Source organism: Hyperolius riggenbachi, chromosome 2, assembly GCF_040937935.1.
Source record: "Hyperolius riggenbachi isolate aHypRig1 chromosome 2, aHypRig1.pri, whole genome shotgun sequence".
Taxonomy (NCBI): Eukaryota; Metazoa; Chordata; class Amphibia; order Anura; family Hyperoliidae; genus Hyperolius; species Hyperolius riggenbachi.
The window spans coordinates 202,443,417-202,459,809 of NC_090647.1; the positions used below are offsets into that span (position 1 = coordinate 202,443,417).

Below are 16,393 nucleotides of genomic sequence, written 5' to 3' on the forward strand. Positions count from 1 at the left end.
AGGCTACGCACATGATCAGAGCTGCGTAGATCCGTGCCTCCTATTCCCAGTGGTGAAGACTGCAAGTTAAGTTGTTTTGTTATCATGCTCTGCCCTCCAATCAGAAGGACTTCAGTTTTGTCTGCATTTAGTTTCAGCCAGTTGTCATTCATCCATTGCTGTAGTTCACGTAAGCAGGCGTTTATAGTTAGAGTTGGGTCTGTCACACCAGGCTTGAAGGAAAGATATAGTTGGGTGTCGTCTGCATAGCAGTAGTATGTCAGGCCATGTTTTTGGATAAGCTTTCCCAACGGTAGCATGTAAATCGTGAAAAGCAGGGGAGAGAGGATTGAGCCCTGGGGCACCCCATACTTAAGTGTTACAGGGGTGGACAGGAAGGGCCCCATAGACACTTTGTGGGTTCTGCCACTCAAGAAGGATTGGAACCACTGAAGTACTATGCCATCAATGCCGCAGTATTCCTGTAGCCTGTTTGTTAAACACCTTATCCACACATGCAGTCATTATAACAATGGGGAGAGACCAGACAGATGTTTGCCCACAGACCCTGAGTCCAGGCAAGCTCTGCATCATGCTGTGCATATTTACCAGCTTGCCTGCCCTCTAATTTCATCATGTCTGACACTTCTGTGCTGTGGAGAGTCCAGGACTCCATAATCAACATTCTCTCACTGCAGGCTGCATCTTCTTGTGAGGGAAGCTCGGCTGCCTCTCTCATTCTATTAGCTGGAGGGAGGCACCAGAAGTAAGGGAGGGAGAATGAGGCTGTTTATATTATGCGGGCTTCCCTGGCTGAATACACAGCTCAGTGCAGGGGGGAGGTTCCAGACACCCGGATTAGCCCCCTCCGTTCGCCAGTGTTCTCTTCCTTTCAAATTGCCGGGAAAAATCTGGCAAACTGGTAGAGTAGGTGGTGTCCGGCAATGGAGGAATTGCTAATGGCTGCCCCCAGTATAACCCTAGTTATGAAAAGTGAAGGGTGAAAAGCATGCACTGAAATGCTGATAGGTTTTAAGGAGTGTTTATTTATCTTTGTATGTGTTAGAGTGGTGCAACTAAATATTTTTAATTAAAAAAAATGTTTGGTTTGGGGCCGCATAACCAGCACCCTTTGGAGAAATCTCCAGGAAACCCTATCAAAAGCTTTCTCCGCATCGACAGAAAGCAAAATTGCAGGGGTTTTTGATAACTGAGCATGTTGCATTAACAATAAAGTTTATATGTGTTATCAGAGGGCTCCCTCTTGGGGACAAAACCAACCTGGTCATTATTTATTAGAAGGGGGATTACCTGTTGAAGTTTATTTGCTAGAATTTTAGACATAATCTTTAAATCTATGTTAATGAGGGATATGGGGCGATAATTTGAGCATAGCAAGGGATCCTTTGCAGGCTTAGGGATAACTATAATATGGGTTTGTAGGGCATGACTGGGGGGTGGGTTAGAGATACTAAGGCTGTTGAAAGCTGAAACAAATTGAGGGGCTAATTGGGATCTACATTTTTTATAGTATTCAATGTTAAAGCTGTCTGGTCCTGGTGATTTAAGCTGGCCATACACTGGCCCGATTTGCCGCCGTTTCGACAGCAGATTCGATCACTGGGATAGAATCTGCTGCCAATCGTTCGCGCTACACGCCGAATTTCGATCCATTTCGTCCAATCCCATCTGGCTCCGTGCGGAAAATTACCGTCGATCGCCCGCGGGTAGGGAGCTCGTCGCTAGCGGCGTTCGATTGCCCGACGACCGACGCAATTGAGTGGCAATACATTACCTGCTCCGCTGGCACGACTACCCCCGGTCACCGCTGCTCCGTGTCCGCGCTGGTCTCCGGCATGCTTCAGTTCCTCCTGCCCGGCAGGAAGTTTAAACAGTAGCGGGCGCTCTACTGTTTAAACTTCCTGCCGGGCAGGAAGAAGCAAAGCATGCCGGACCTGGAGACCAGAGCGCAGACAAAGCAGCAGTGACCGGGAGGCCTCGCACCGGCGGAGCAGGTAATGTATGCGGGGGGGGGGGGGGGGGGGGGCATCAGCAGCACCACCACAACAGATTGTGAAAGGTTTCAGGCTGAAATCGGTTCATAATCTGTTTGCAGTAAAGGTAGCCATACGATCCCTCTCTGATCAGATTCTAATTGTTCTTGGGTTATAGAAGTTGCAGGGTGTTTGCATAGGAATGTGTCAATTATTTTGTCAAGCTCAACCGGGGATTTGTCAGAGTAGGTACCCTTTAAATTATATAATGCTGTATAATACTCATGGAACACTTTAAGAATATCTTCTGTTCTTACTGCTTTGCCATCATTTTTCGTTTTGATAGCAGCAATGTGAGAGGACGGTTGTTTGGCCCTCAGGGACCTAGCTACGATACGACTGCATTTATTATCGTATTCATACAGGCGAGCCTTGAATCTTAAAAAATTGTCAACCCGTTTGTTTTCGAACAGCTGTAGCAATTCTTTTCATTTTAGAGTGAGTTCATTGAGTGTCTGTTCTGCTAGACACTGCTTGTGCTGTTGCTCTAGGGATCGTAGTTCCTCCCAAGTTTTTTTGATTTGAGCAGCTTTATCTTTTTTATATCTAGCCCCCATTTGTATCATAGTACCCCTTAATACGCACTTGTGTGCTTCCCACCTATTGAAAGGGTTAGTCTCATCGTCGTCTTTGCAGTTGTCTGCGATATAATCTAATAATACTTGTTTATAGTGTTCAGCATAGTGTTGGGCGAACATCTAGATGTTCGGGTTCGGGCCGAACAGGCCGAACATGGCCGCGATGTTCGGGTGTTCGACCCGAACTCCGAACATAATGGAAGTCAATGGGGACCCGAACTTTTGTGGTTTGTAAAGCCTCCTTACATGCTACATACCCCAAATTTACAGGGTATGTGCACCTTGGGAGTGGGTACAAGAGGAAAAAAAAATTTAGCAAAAAGAGCTTATAGTTTTTGAGAAAATCGATTTTAAAGTTTCAAAGGGAAAACTGTCTTTTAAATGCGGGAAATGTCTGTTTTCTTTGCACAGGTAACATGCTTTTTGTCGGCATGCAGTCATAAATGTAATACATATAAGAGGTTCCAGGAAAAGGGACCGGTAATGCTAACCCAGCAGCAGCACACGTGATGGAACAGGAGGAGGGTGGCGCAGGAGGAGAAGGCCACGCTTTGAGACACAACAACCCAGGCCTTGCATGAGGACAAGAAGCGTGCGGATAGCATGCTTTGTACCACCATGCAGTCATAAATGTAATAAAGATAAGTGGTTCAATAAACAGGGACCACGCGGCAACGCTAACCCAGCAGCAGCACACGTGATGGAACAGGAGGAGGCGCAGGAGGAGAAGGCCACGCTTTGTGAGACACAACAACCCAGGCCTTGCATGAGGACAAAAAGCGTGCGGATAGCATGCTTTGTACCGCCATGTAGTCATAAATGTAATAAAGATAAGAGGTTCAATAAACAGGGACCACGCGGCAACGCTAACCCAGCAGCAGCAGCAGCAGCAGCACACGTGATGGAACAGGAGGAGGCGCAGGAGGAGAAGGCCACGCTTTGTGAGACACAACAACCCAGGCCTTGCATGAGGACAAAAAGCGTGCGGATAGCATGCTTTGTACCGCCATGTAGTCATAAATGTAATAAAGATAAGAGGTTCAATAAACAGGGACCACGCGGCAACGGTAACCCAGCAGCAGCAGCAGCAGCAGCAGCACACGTGATGGAACAGGAGGAGGCGCAGGAGGAGAAGGCCACGCTTTGTGAGACACAACAACCCAGGCCTTGCATGAGGACAAAAAGCGTGCGGATAGCATGCTTTGTACCGCCATGTAGTCATAAATGTAATAAAGATAAGAGGTTCCATAAACAGGGACCACGCGGCAACGGTAACCCAGCAGCAGCAGCAGCAGCAGCAGCACACGTGATGGAACAGGAGGAGGCGCAGGAGGAGAAGGCCACGCTTTGTGAGACACAACAACCCAGGCCTTGCATGAGGACAAAAAGCGTGCGGATAGCATGCTTTGTACCGCCATGTAGTCATAAATGTAATAAAGATAAGAGGTTCCATAAACAGGGACCGGCAACGGTAACCCAGCAGCAGCAGCAGCAGCAGCAGCAGCAGCACACGTGATGGAACAGGAGGAGGCGCAGGAGGAGAAGGCCACGCTTTGTGAGACACAACAACCCAGGCCTTGCATGAGGACAAAAAGCGTGCGGATATAGCAGCAATGCTTTTTGCCGCCATGCAGTCATAAATGTAATACAGATGAGAGGTTCAATAAACAGGGACCGGAAACGCTAAACCATCCCAGATGTTCATCGGTCATGTTACTTGGTTGGGGTCCAGGAGTGTTGCGTAGTCGTTTCCAATCCAGGATTGATTCATTTTAATTTGAGTCAGACGGTCTGCATTTTCTGTGGAGAGGCGGATACGCCGATCTGTGATGATGCCTCCGGCAGCACTGAAACAGCGTTCCGACATAACGCTGGCTGCCGGGCAAGCCAGCACCTCTATTGCGTACATTGCCAGTTCGTGCCAGGTGTCTAGCTTCATGCCCGGTTTCAGGTCCAGCGGTGCCAGCCACAAATCCGTCTGTTCCTTTATTCCCCTCCAAATTTCCTCCCCTGTGTGCTGCTTATCCCCAAGGCAGATCAGCTTCAGCAACGCTTGCTGACGCATGCCAACAGCTGTGCTGCACTGCTTCCACGATCCTACTGCTGCTGGTGCTGGGTTAGCATTTCCGGATGAGGTACAGCTTTGAGATGCGTTGGAGGAGAAGGAGTCAGAGAGGTAGGTGCTGCTGTTGTTATCCAGCTGTTTGCGGCGTGGGCAACACCCGCGCCGTAGCAGGTGAGGAATCGCTGCCAGGCTCCACAAGGTTCACCCAGTGCGCGGTAAGGGAGATGTATCGACCCTGGCCGAACGCACTCGTCCAGGTGTCAGTGGTGAGGTGAACCTTGCAGGCAACGGCATTCTTCAAGCTTCGGGTTATTTAGCTGACCACGTGCTCATGCAACTCAGGCACTGCAGAGCGCGCAAAGTGGTAGCGGCTGGGAACAACGTAACGTGGGATGGCCACTGACATCATGCCCTTGAAGCTGTTTGTCTCCACCACTCGATATGGCAGCATTTCGCAGGCCAGAAGCTTGGCTATGCTGGCTGGCTGTTACTGCCACGGCCCGGGGGTCATTTGCTGGCAATTTCCTCTTGTGCTCAAACATCTCAGAGACAGACAACTCAACCGTAGCGCTGCACACCGAAGGGCTGTTGGTTGTTGTGTTTGATGAACACTGGGAGACCTCAAGAGCACTAGTCCGGAAAGTGACAGTGTCAGCATCGTCTGATGTTTGTGAATGTTGTGAACCACGCAATGGCTGGGCTACTGCTGCTGCTGAGGCGGGTCTGGTGGTGAGTCTGGTGAACCCAAGGGAGGCAGTGTTGCTGGTGGTACCCTGTCCTGCCGCGTTTGCCCACAGAGTGGGATGTTTGGATAGAATGTGGCGGCTCATGCTGGTGGTGGAGAGGTTGTTAATACTTTTCCCCCTGCTCAGGCGGGTCTTGCACACCTTGCAAATCGCCATGGTAACATCCTCAGTGCAGTCTTCAAAGAAAGCCCAGACTTTAACTGGCTGAGGACTCGGACCTCGTGCGTGATGTGCTGGTGCTGCTTAACCCACTGCTGGACGCTTGAGAGGTCATCCAAGTAATTATCTGGTCCTGTTCTTTTGGATCTGTGAGGGTTGTTGTCCTGGACAACATGGGCAGTATTGAGTGGGTTTTCTTGGGTGCTCCCCTGTGGCCTGTACGTGAACCGTCAGGGGAAACACCTCTTCCCTTGCCCCTCCCTCTTTCACCGGATTTCTTCCTCATTTCACTTATCCTTAAAGTACACGCTGACTGGCAGCAGTACAGTGGCAGTACAGAAATGCTATACAGTGGTGGGTGAGCGGTGTACCACTATTGTCAGCAGTGACACAGAGCACAATGCTATACAGTGGCGGGTGAGCGGTGTACTACTGTTCCCAGCAGACACAGAGTGGAAGTAAACACAATGCTATATAGTGTGGCTGAGCCGTGTACACAGAGTGGCATTAAACACAATGCTATATAGTCTGCTATATAGTCACCCCGAACAGGGTGATGTTCTGCAGAACCCGAACAGTGGCAAACACTGTTCGCCCAACACTACTGGGAGGGAACGCAGATTTTAGTACCTAAACACACGATACAACATGTTTTCCGGGGTCGGACTCTGAGGCACATACAGATGGTCCCGATCATCATCCTCATCATACAACTCTTCTCCTGAGTCTGACCCACCCACCACCTCTGCCACCCCAACATCCCCAGACACAGACCCCTCATCGTCCTCAACATTAACTTGGGATGCTGGCCTGAGCCAGACCTCCTCCTCCACATCAGGCCCCATCATCTCCTCAATGGCAGCCCTCATTAATCGCTCTGGCGACGGACTGATGGACACAACGTTCTCCTCCGGGGAGGGCTGCTGCTGACCACTGGCTGCTGGGGTGGATGTTATAGCTTGCGTGGGGCGTTGGCTGTTGCTGTTGTTGGGAGTGCTGCTCACAGCGGAGGTCTCTGGGGAACTCATGTTGAGCTCATATAGTGGTTGACGGTGAGTGGAGTATTACTGATCCCAGCAATATACACACTGACTGGCAGAGTACGCAATGCTATATAGTGTGGCTGAGCGGTGTACACAGAGTGGCAGTAAACACAATGCTATATAGTCTGGCTGAGCGAGCGGTGTACTACTGTTCCCAGCAGAATCAGAGTGGCAGTAAACAATGGTATATAGTCTGGCTGAGCGGTGTACACAGAGTGTCAGTAAACAATGGTATATAGTCTGGCTGAGCGAGCGGTGTACTACTGTTCCCAGCAGAATCAGAGTGGCAGTAAACAATGGTATATAGTCTGGCTGAGCGGTGTACACAGAGTGTCAGTAAACAATGGTATATAGTCTGGCTGAGCGGTGTACACACAATGCTATATAGTCTGCTATATAGTGTCAGTAAACAATGGTATATAGTCTGGCTGAGCGAGCGGTGTACTACTGTTCCCAGCAGAATCAGAGTGGCAGTAAACAATGGTATATAGTCTGGCTGAGCGGTGTACACAGAGTGTCAGTAAACAATGGTATATAGTCTGGCTGAGCGAGCGGTGTACTACTGTTCCCAGCAGAATCAGAGTGGCAGTAAACAATGGTATATAGTCTGGCTGAGCGGTGTACACAGAGTGTCAGTAAACAATGGTATATAGTCTGGCTGAGCGGTGTACACACAATGCTATATAGTCTGCTATATAGTGTCAGTAAACAATGGTATATAGTCTGGCTGAGCGAGCGGTGTACTACTGTTCCCAGCAGAATCAGAGTGGCAGTAAACAATGGTATATAGTCTGGCTGAGCGGTGTACACAGAGTGTCAGTAAACAATGGTATATAGTCTGGCTGAGCGAGCGGTGTACTACTGTTCCCAGCAGAATCAGAGTGGCAGTAAACAATGGTATATAGTCTGGCTGAGCGGTGTACACAGAGTGTCAGTAAACAATGGTATATAGTCTGGCTGAGCGGTGTACACACAATGCTATATAGTCTGCTATATAGTGTCAGTAAACAATGGTATATAGTCTGGCTGAGCGAGCGGTGTACTACTGTTCCCAGCAGAATCAGAGTGGCAGTAAACAATGGTATATAGTCTGGCTGAGCGGTGTACACAGAGTTTCAGTAAACAATGGTATATAGTCTGGCTGAGCGGTGTACACAGAGTGTCAGTAAACAATGGTATATAGTCTGGCTGAGCGGTGTACACAGAGTGGCAGTAAACACAATGCTATATAGTCTGGCTGAGCGAGCGGTGTACTACTGTTCCCAGCAGAATCAGAGTGGCAGTAAACAATGGTATATAGTCTGGCTGAGCGGTGTACACAGAGTGTCAGTAAACAATGGTATATAGTCTGGCTGAGCGAGCGGTGTACTACTGTTCCCAGCAGAATCAGAGTGGCAGTAAACAATGGTATATAGTCTGGCTGAGCGGTGTACACAGAGTGTCAGTAAACAATGGTATATAGTCTGGCTGAGCGGTGTACACACAATGCTATATAGTCTGCTATATAGTGTCAGTAAACAATGGTATATAGTCTGGCTGAGCGAGCGGTGTACTACTGTTCCCAGCAGAATCAGAGTGGCAGTAAACAATGGTATATAGTCTGGCTGAGCGGTGTACACAGAGTGTCAGTAAACAATGGTATATAGTCTGGCTGAGCGAGCGGTGTACTACTGTTCCCAGCAGAATCAGAGTGGCAGTAAACAATGGTATATAGTCTGGCTGAGCGGTGTACACAGAGTGTCAGTAAACAATGGTATATAGTCTGGCTGAGCGGTGTACACACAATGCTATATAGTCTGCTATATAGTGTCAGTAAACAATGGTATATAGTCTGGCTGAGCGAGCGGTGTACTACTGTTCCCAGCAGAATCAGAGTGGCAGTAAACAATGGTATATAGTCTGGCTGAGCGGTGTACACAGAGTTTCAGTAAACAATGGTATATAGTCTGGCTGAGCGGTGTACACAGAGTGTCAGTAAACAATGGTATATAGTCTGGCTGAGCGGTGTACACAGAGTGGCAGTAAACACAATGCTATATAGTCTGGCTGAGCGAGCGGTGTACTACTGTTCCCAGCAGAATCAGAGTGGCAGTAAACAATGGTATATAGTCTGGCTGAGCGGTGTACACAGAGTGTCAGTAAACAATGGTATATAGTCTGGCTGAGCGGTGTACACAGAGTGTCAGTAAACAATGGTATATAGTCTGGCTGAGCGGTGTACACAGAGTGGCAGTAAACACAATGCTATATACTCTGGCTGAGCGAGCGGTGTACTACTGTTCCCAGCAGACACAGAACAGTGAACAGAATGCTATATAGTGTGGCTGAGCGAGCGGTGTACCACTATTCCCAGCAGACACAGAACAGTGAACAGAATGCTATATAGTGTGGCTGAGCGGGCGGTGTACCACTATTCCCAGCAGACACAGAACAGTGAACAGAATGCTATATAGTGTGGATGAGCGAGCGGTGTACCACTATTCCCAGCAGACACAGAACAGTAAACAGAATGCTATATAGTGTGGCTGAGCGAGCGGTGTACCACTATTCCCAGCAGACACAGAACAGTGAACAGAATGCTATATAGTGTGGCTGAGCGAGCGGTGTACCACTATTCCCAGCAGACACAGAACAGTGCACAGAATGCTATATAGTGTGGCTGAGCGAGCGGTGTACCACTATTCCCAGCAGACACAGAACAGTAAACAGAATGCTATATAGTGTGGCTGAGCGAGCGGTGTACCACTATTCCCAGCAGACACAGAACAGTAAACAGAATGCTATATAGTGTGGCTGAGCGAGCGGTGTACCACTATTCCAAGCAGACACAGAACAGTGAACAGAATGCTATATAGTGTGGCTGAGCGAGCGGTGTACCACTATTCCCAGCAGACACAGAGTGGCAGTAAACAGAATGCTATATAGTGTGGCTGAGCGAGGTACACAGAGTGGCAGTAAACAGAATGCTATATAGTGTGGCTGAGCAAGCGGTGTACTACTGTTCCCAGCAGTGACACAATGACAGGGGGGACCCTGGCTAGCGTGGCTGGAGCGCGAACTACCCTGCCTGCCTACCCAAAGCTAAACCCACAGACAAATGGCGGAGATATGACGTGGTTCGGGTATTTATTTACCCGAACCACGTGACCGTTCGGCCAATCAGAGCGCGTTCGGGTCCGAACCACGTGACCCGTTCGGCCAATCACAGCGCTAGCCGAACGTTCGGGGAACGTTCGGCCATGCGCTCTTAGTTCGGCCATATGGCCGAACGGTTTGGCCGAGCACCGTCAGGTGTTCGGCCGAACTCGAACATCACCCGAACAGGGTGATGTTCTGCAGAACCCGAACAGTGGCGAACACTGTTCGCCCAACACTAGTTCAGCACAAGCAGTGTCTTGCAGTAGAGATGTATTCATGCACCAAGAGAACTGATTCTGTAAACCTAGTTTCCCAATAAAATCCAATATCACAGGAGAGTGATCTGACCATGATTGAACCCCTATTGTTGAAATATTTTGCCAAGAGAGAAGAGCATGTGACACCAGGATTACATCCAATCTGCTGTATGTGCGATGAGGGCAAGAGAAATGAGTGTAATCTTTAGTAGTCAGGTGGAACGTCCTCCAGATATCTACTAGTTGCATTGAGGCTAACTTTTTCTTGATAAATTTTAGGGATTAAATGAGTTTTAGGACTTATATGAGACTGGAGACTTTTTCCCGGTGCTGTCAATCAAGGGGTCTAGAGTAAAATTAAGATCGCCTCCCAGTATCACATACCCCTCTCTAAATGTGTCTAGTTGCTGAAGGATTTTTGTAAATGCTGCAATTTGGGAGGTATTGGGTAGATATATGCTCGCCAAGGTGAACATTTACCCTTTATAAGCGTTTTAACAAATACAAATCTACCATCAGCATCAGACATACTATCTAGGACTTGAGCATTACATGTCTTATGTATAGCTATAGCTACACCTTTTGTCTTCTGGGCACCAGGAACATTCAGAAACCAATGGGGGTAGTAGGGTGAATTGCTCAAAATAGGCCTCTTTAACCACTTCAGCACCACAGGGTTTTTTGCTTAAAAACCAGAGCAATTTTCACATTTCAGCGCTCCTCCCATTCATTCACCAATAACTTTATTGCTACTCATCAGATGTAAATGATCTATATCTTGTTTTTTTTGCCACAAATTATGCTTTGTGAGGGTGATATTTGCTTTTAGTAATTATGTTATTATCTGTGCATTTTAAAGGGAAAAATTAGAAAAAAAAAAGAAAAAATACACTATTTCTCCATTTCCATCCACTATAGTTTTTAAATAAACAATGTTACCACAGGTAAAACCCACATATTGTATTTGCTAATTTGTCCTGGTTATCTCAACATTTAAATAATGTTCCTAGTACAATGTATGGCGATAATATATTAGTTTCTGGTTTGTGTTTTTTGTTTTCTCATTGTACTCTATCAGTAATTAAAAGCCATTATCTTCATTATTAACAGTAATACACTCTCATGGCATACATCTTTTAAAAGCTAAGTCCCTAGGGTAACTATGTATTCTCTTTTCAATGCTGTCACTTTTGGTTTTTTTACAAGTATTTATTTAGGGGTACATGAAAATAACAGTTTTATTACTTTTCATTCAGTTTTCCGGTAAAAAACAATCACATGACTTAGCTCTCAGTTGTCAAACACAAAATCTATTCTCTCACTTGTCACGGTTAAAATGATACCCTATATGCATAATCAGATAGCTTATTGGGCATACAGCACACTGTTTACCACAAGTACGCATATTTACTCCCCTGAGCTTCAGATGAAGTTTTGTGGGGAGTAGATAAGCGTAGCAAGGGATTCAAAGTGGTTAAAATGCGTCTCCTGGAGCAGAAGGATTTTTGCATTTTCCTTATGAGAACCATAAAGTATCTGTGAACGTTTCTGGGGTACATTAAAACCATTTACATTTAATGAGATTATCTTAAAATGATCACCTTTCTCCATGGAGGAGAACCACCCATACCATGACACCTGCAGAAAGATTCAGGACCAGTTAGGTAGGAGAAAAGAAAGAGAGAGTAAAGATAAAAGGAAGACAGTACTAGACTCAAGGAAGTGTCTAGATAAAAGGATAGTTTGGTGATAAAGGCACCTGCGATTCTGCTGTTCCCTCGAGGGGGAATTAACATCCCAGCAGAATCTCCCATGTGATGGCAGGGCAAAGAGTGCCCAAACATCAATTGGGGGTAGTGAGAAGCCATGCGGCTGGAGCACCTGCAAGCCCGCGATCCCCAAATTTATGCAAAACATCTTGAAAAAAATCGTATATAACATATAACAGAACCAGTGTTAATCCTATTATATAAGCTTAGAACCATCAATACAACTTCAGCAATCCTGTGTCCACATATAGAGCAGTGCATGGTACCCCTTATAAATGAGCATACAGTATTGTTATGTTGTTATAAGCGCAAAAGTAAGTGCTTAAGTAACTAGGCCTTAATGGCGAATGCAACGAGTAATACATTTGTTAAGACACTCAGGAGACATATTTAACCTGCGTAATATAAAAAAGGAGCCCAAATAAAGATAATTGTTCCGTGAAAAGCTCTAATGGTTCCATGGAAGGGGTATCGTCCCATATGGACTCAGATTTAGTAAATTCAGAAGAAAACATTTTGGGCTACACCGCAGAGTCATTCCAGGAATGCAGAAAAAATAGTTCTAGAAAATATAAAAAATGGAGGAAAAACTTACACTGGTTCTTTAAAGAAAGCTTCATGGTATTAAGACATTCACAGACCTTCCTCTGTTTCTGAAGGGGGATCATTTGGAAGTGCGTCATAGGGCCTGGAGCGGTGCCTCTTAGCATGAACCCTCTGCCATTTTTCCTTCTGTTGCAATGGCGGTGTTTTTTCCGATCCCGGCCAGTCTGGCAATTTGATGTTGGATAGGTCAAATTTTTCAGAAATCTTCGGCAGATCAGATGGAGTAAGAAAAACAGCCGACTGACCGTCTCTTTTGATTAGAAAAGAAAAGGGGAATCCCCATGAGTATGTGGCGCCGGCTTCCCTCAAGGCGTCTAGCAGAGGCTTGGTCGCCTTTCTCAGCATCAAAGTAAAGCGGGAAAGATCTGCATAGAGATGTATAGTAGCCCCATCAAAAGCCAGTTCTCTCTTTTCTCTGGCTGCCCGCATGATGTCATCTTTTAGGGTATACTTATGGATACGACATATAACTTCCCTCGGTCGATTTAAATCTGCTAGCTTCGGGCCGAAGGCCCTGTGCGCTCTGTCTAATTCAATCTGAAAGTCGTCTGGCTTACCCAGGAACATACGGAAAATCCCTTGCAAGGAAGGTATAAGATCTTCTTGACCTGTGGCTTCTGGGAGGCCTCGCACTCTGATGTTATTGCGGCGGCTTCTGTTCTCCATGTCATCCATTTTTAGCCAGTGGTCATCTAGTCTTTTATCCTAGAAATCTATTCTGTTCACCAGGGAGTTTACTGTTTTTTCCATCTGGGCCTGCCTCTTCTCTAGCTTGCACACTCTATCTCCCACCTCCGATAATTCCTCACGGACCTCCGCTATGTCTTGCTTATAGGCATTTTCGATCCGCGAAGCGAGAGACTCAAAGTCTGATTTAGTGGGTATCTGATGGAGAAAAGCTTTTAGGTCAAAGTTGTCTTCCTCGCGGTCTTCATCGGAAAAATCAGTGTCTCTTACCGGAGTGAGTGCTCTGGGAGGAGACTGCGAGCGGGAGGTCTGAGGCCTCGGGGAAGAAATGGCGTCTGAGACCTTCGGCGTATTACCATGCTTCCGCTGCGAGGATTTCTGGAAATACGTGTCTATTTCACCTCCTTCCTCTCTGGACTTTGTCTCCTTCTTTCTTGAGCTTGAACGGCTCATATCGTTAGGATTAGAAGGCTGTGTCGTCACTATAAATCAGTTAAGGGCCGCTGGGCACACGGAGCTCTCACAAAGCACGTCTTGCTGCTGCCATAGCCAAGCCACGCTCCCAACAAATGCTTTATTTTTGTTTATTTTTTTTTATTTATGTAGGACCAACCTCTTCCAATAGCACTGTGCATAGTACAAAACAAATAGGGGTAGCATAGATACATGAGACATTCAAAACTCTGTACAATCAGGATATCCAGCAATACAAATACATACATAGTTGATGTGTGGTTTCAGACATCACCAATACTGGTGCATGTTCATATGATAAATTACATCTGGATAAGAAACTCTAGGAAGAGGAGGTCGTGCAATTGCAAGCTTACAGTTTAGAGGGTAGTGGAGACTATTCTGGAAGAATGGTCAAAATAATCACGACACACTCCTAAACCTTGTGAAAAGTGTTTCTAGAAGAGTTGAAGCTATTATAGCTGCAAAGGGTGGGTAAACTCTATATTAAAGCCTATGGATTAAGAATCAGATGTTAATAGCATTCATGTGTGTAAAGGCAGGTGTTTTTCTATCTATTGATCTATTTGTCTGTTGGTCGGTCTATGTATCTGTATGATTACACAAAGTTCCATTGGAAATATATTACTGTAGGCCCCACAAACAGGTAGCAAAAAATTGTGATGATGGGTAGTAAAATGTAGGGCTATAATGTTTATAATAGCTGCAATGCTGTTTAATGCTTGGTGTAATATGCTGCACTTGCAAATAATTTAGTACAATTTTCCCGACTGACTGCAGAAAAAAGGATAATAAATGACTGAACAACACAGCTCTACATTAAAGGGACTCCGAGCTCATAAAAAAAATGAAAGTTGTACTCACCTGGGGCTTTCTCCAGCCCAGTGCTGGTCGGGAGGTCCCACGACGGCGTTCTGGCTCTTCTCCTTCTCCCCGCTCCGGAATGGCTGACAAGCCGCAGCCCGGGCGACACTCGGCTGAGTGTCGGGCTGCTCCTTTGCGGATTACGTCACACGCCGGCCGCCTCGCGTCATCACGGCGGCCGGCGTGGCAGTACGGCGCATGCGCGATTTAATCGCGCATGCGCAGTACTTTCACGCCGACCGCCGTGATGACGCGAGGCGGCCGGCGTGTGACGTAATCCGCGTCATACGCGGAAGGAGCAGCCCGACACTCAGCCGAGTGTCGCCCGGGTTGGGGCCTGTCAGCCATTCCGGAGCGGGGAGAAGGAGAAGAGCCAGGACGCCGTCGTGGGACCTCCCGACCAGCACTGGGCTGGAGAAAGCCCCAGGTGAGTACAACTTTCATTTTTTTTATGAGCTCGGAGTCCCTTTAAGTAGTTACAATGCCCTAGGTTGGACCATTTATCACCCGTTCAAGGCATCCAGTGGGATACCTGCCACTATCAAGATGGTCGACAAAGTTCCCCATGTGTCCCTGACTTGTTGAACCAGTGCATTATAGAATATTCCACTTATCCTGATAAGATATCCCGACTTATCCTGACCATTTTATACTGAATATAGACTTTGTTTCATTCAAAGCAGAACAAATGACTTAATATTCAGAGTGCATTTGACCTCATCTTCAATCCAAGCATTTACACTACTGTTTTAGTTGTTAATTAAAATGAAATATTTACAAATATGTGGTACTTAAAATTCAAATATATGGAAAATAAGCTTTGAAACCTGAAATGATTGGATGCTATTTTCTCTATCACAGCAGTAGACTGTACATTATCTTCAAATGACAATGCATCATTTTTAATTTTAAACATTTGTTTAAAATAAGTCTAAAGTCTTACCTTAAATCCATGTCTCCATCTATCCAGTATGATAAGACATTGGAGCCAGTCCCTCCTGGGCAACATCCTATGATTAAAACCACCACAGCTTGAACTGGAAGAACTCCGAATGCATTTGCTAGTATAAAACCTGCAATTGGCATGACTCCAAATTGACAAAGAGAGGCAGCCATGATGCCCCATGGCCTCTTGATATGACCCCAGAACTTCTTAATTTCCACACTGCAGCCCAATGAGAACATGACTAGTGCTAACAATGTTGTGATTACAGTACTCAAGATTGTGCCAAGCGCACTTGAGTTGACAGGCATCAGGCAGGATGTGCCATTACATACAGTAGAATTTGCTGCACAAGTATCATTTTCCTGTTCTGATAAACTCATGGCTACTTTGTGATGTTCTGCACCAAGCTATGAAATAACTGTACTCACTACACTGTTCATCTGCTGCTGAAGAAAAGCTGGCACCTATAGAAAGCTTTATATACATTTATAATGCAGTAAAAAGTGACAGATGTGTTTTATGAGGTCACTGCTTCATACGGCATCAAGAAGAACAAGAAAGACTAGAGTTGAGCCTGAGGTATTTATAAAGTACACTTTTACAACATGCGTTCCAGCTTAATTATTAAAAAGACAATGGATTGCGTGAGCTTGTGCCCATTTTGATGGTTGAACATCAAACTATTACTTGGTGAAAAGTTCCTTGTTCCTCTTTGGAAGTTCTGTCTATGGTAGTATAGCCCTGAGTTTACAACTCTGCTCCAACTGAATTTGTGACCAGTTATAGTCCAGTGTACTGTAAATATTATTTTTGCTATACCAGTGAGAAGAAACTTTCCCCACATCCTTGCCATCACCATAGCCCCGATGCACTATGCTGCTTCTGCGTCTTTAAAGCAGATCTGAACTCAGAATGTCCTCTCTGCCCTAAAAAATCCACAACACCATAATAACCTTTACACAAAAACATGTCTTTGTTACAGCTCATACAAATCCTAAAATAAATCTGCACTGTTTCTACTTCTTGCT

General features: G+C 46.1%; 1 protein-coding gene across 1 annotated transcript in view; it reads right to left on the reverse strand.

Moving 5' to 3' along the window:
• Nucleotides 1-15,894, reverse strand: part of LOC137544204 (ileal sodium/bile acid cotransporter-like) — a 44,858-nt gene extending 28,964 nt beyond the window's left edge. The window contains exon 1 of the mRNA XM_068265259.1: nt 15,363-15,894. Coding sequence (XP_068121360.1) covers nt 15,363-15,745 — 383 coding nt within the window. The 5' untranslated portion in view covers nt 15,746-15,894. The remainder of the gene's footprint in view (nt 1-15,362) is intronic.
• Nucleotides 15,895-16,393: the final 499 nt, after the last annotated feature.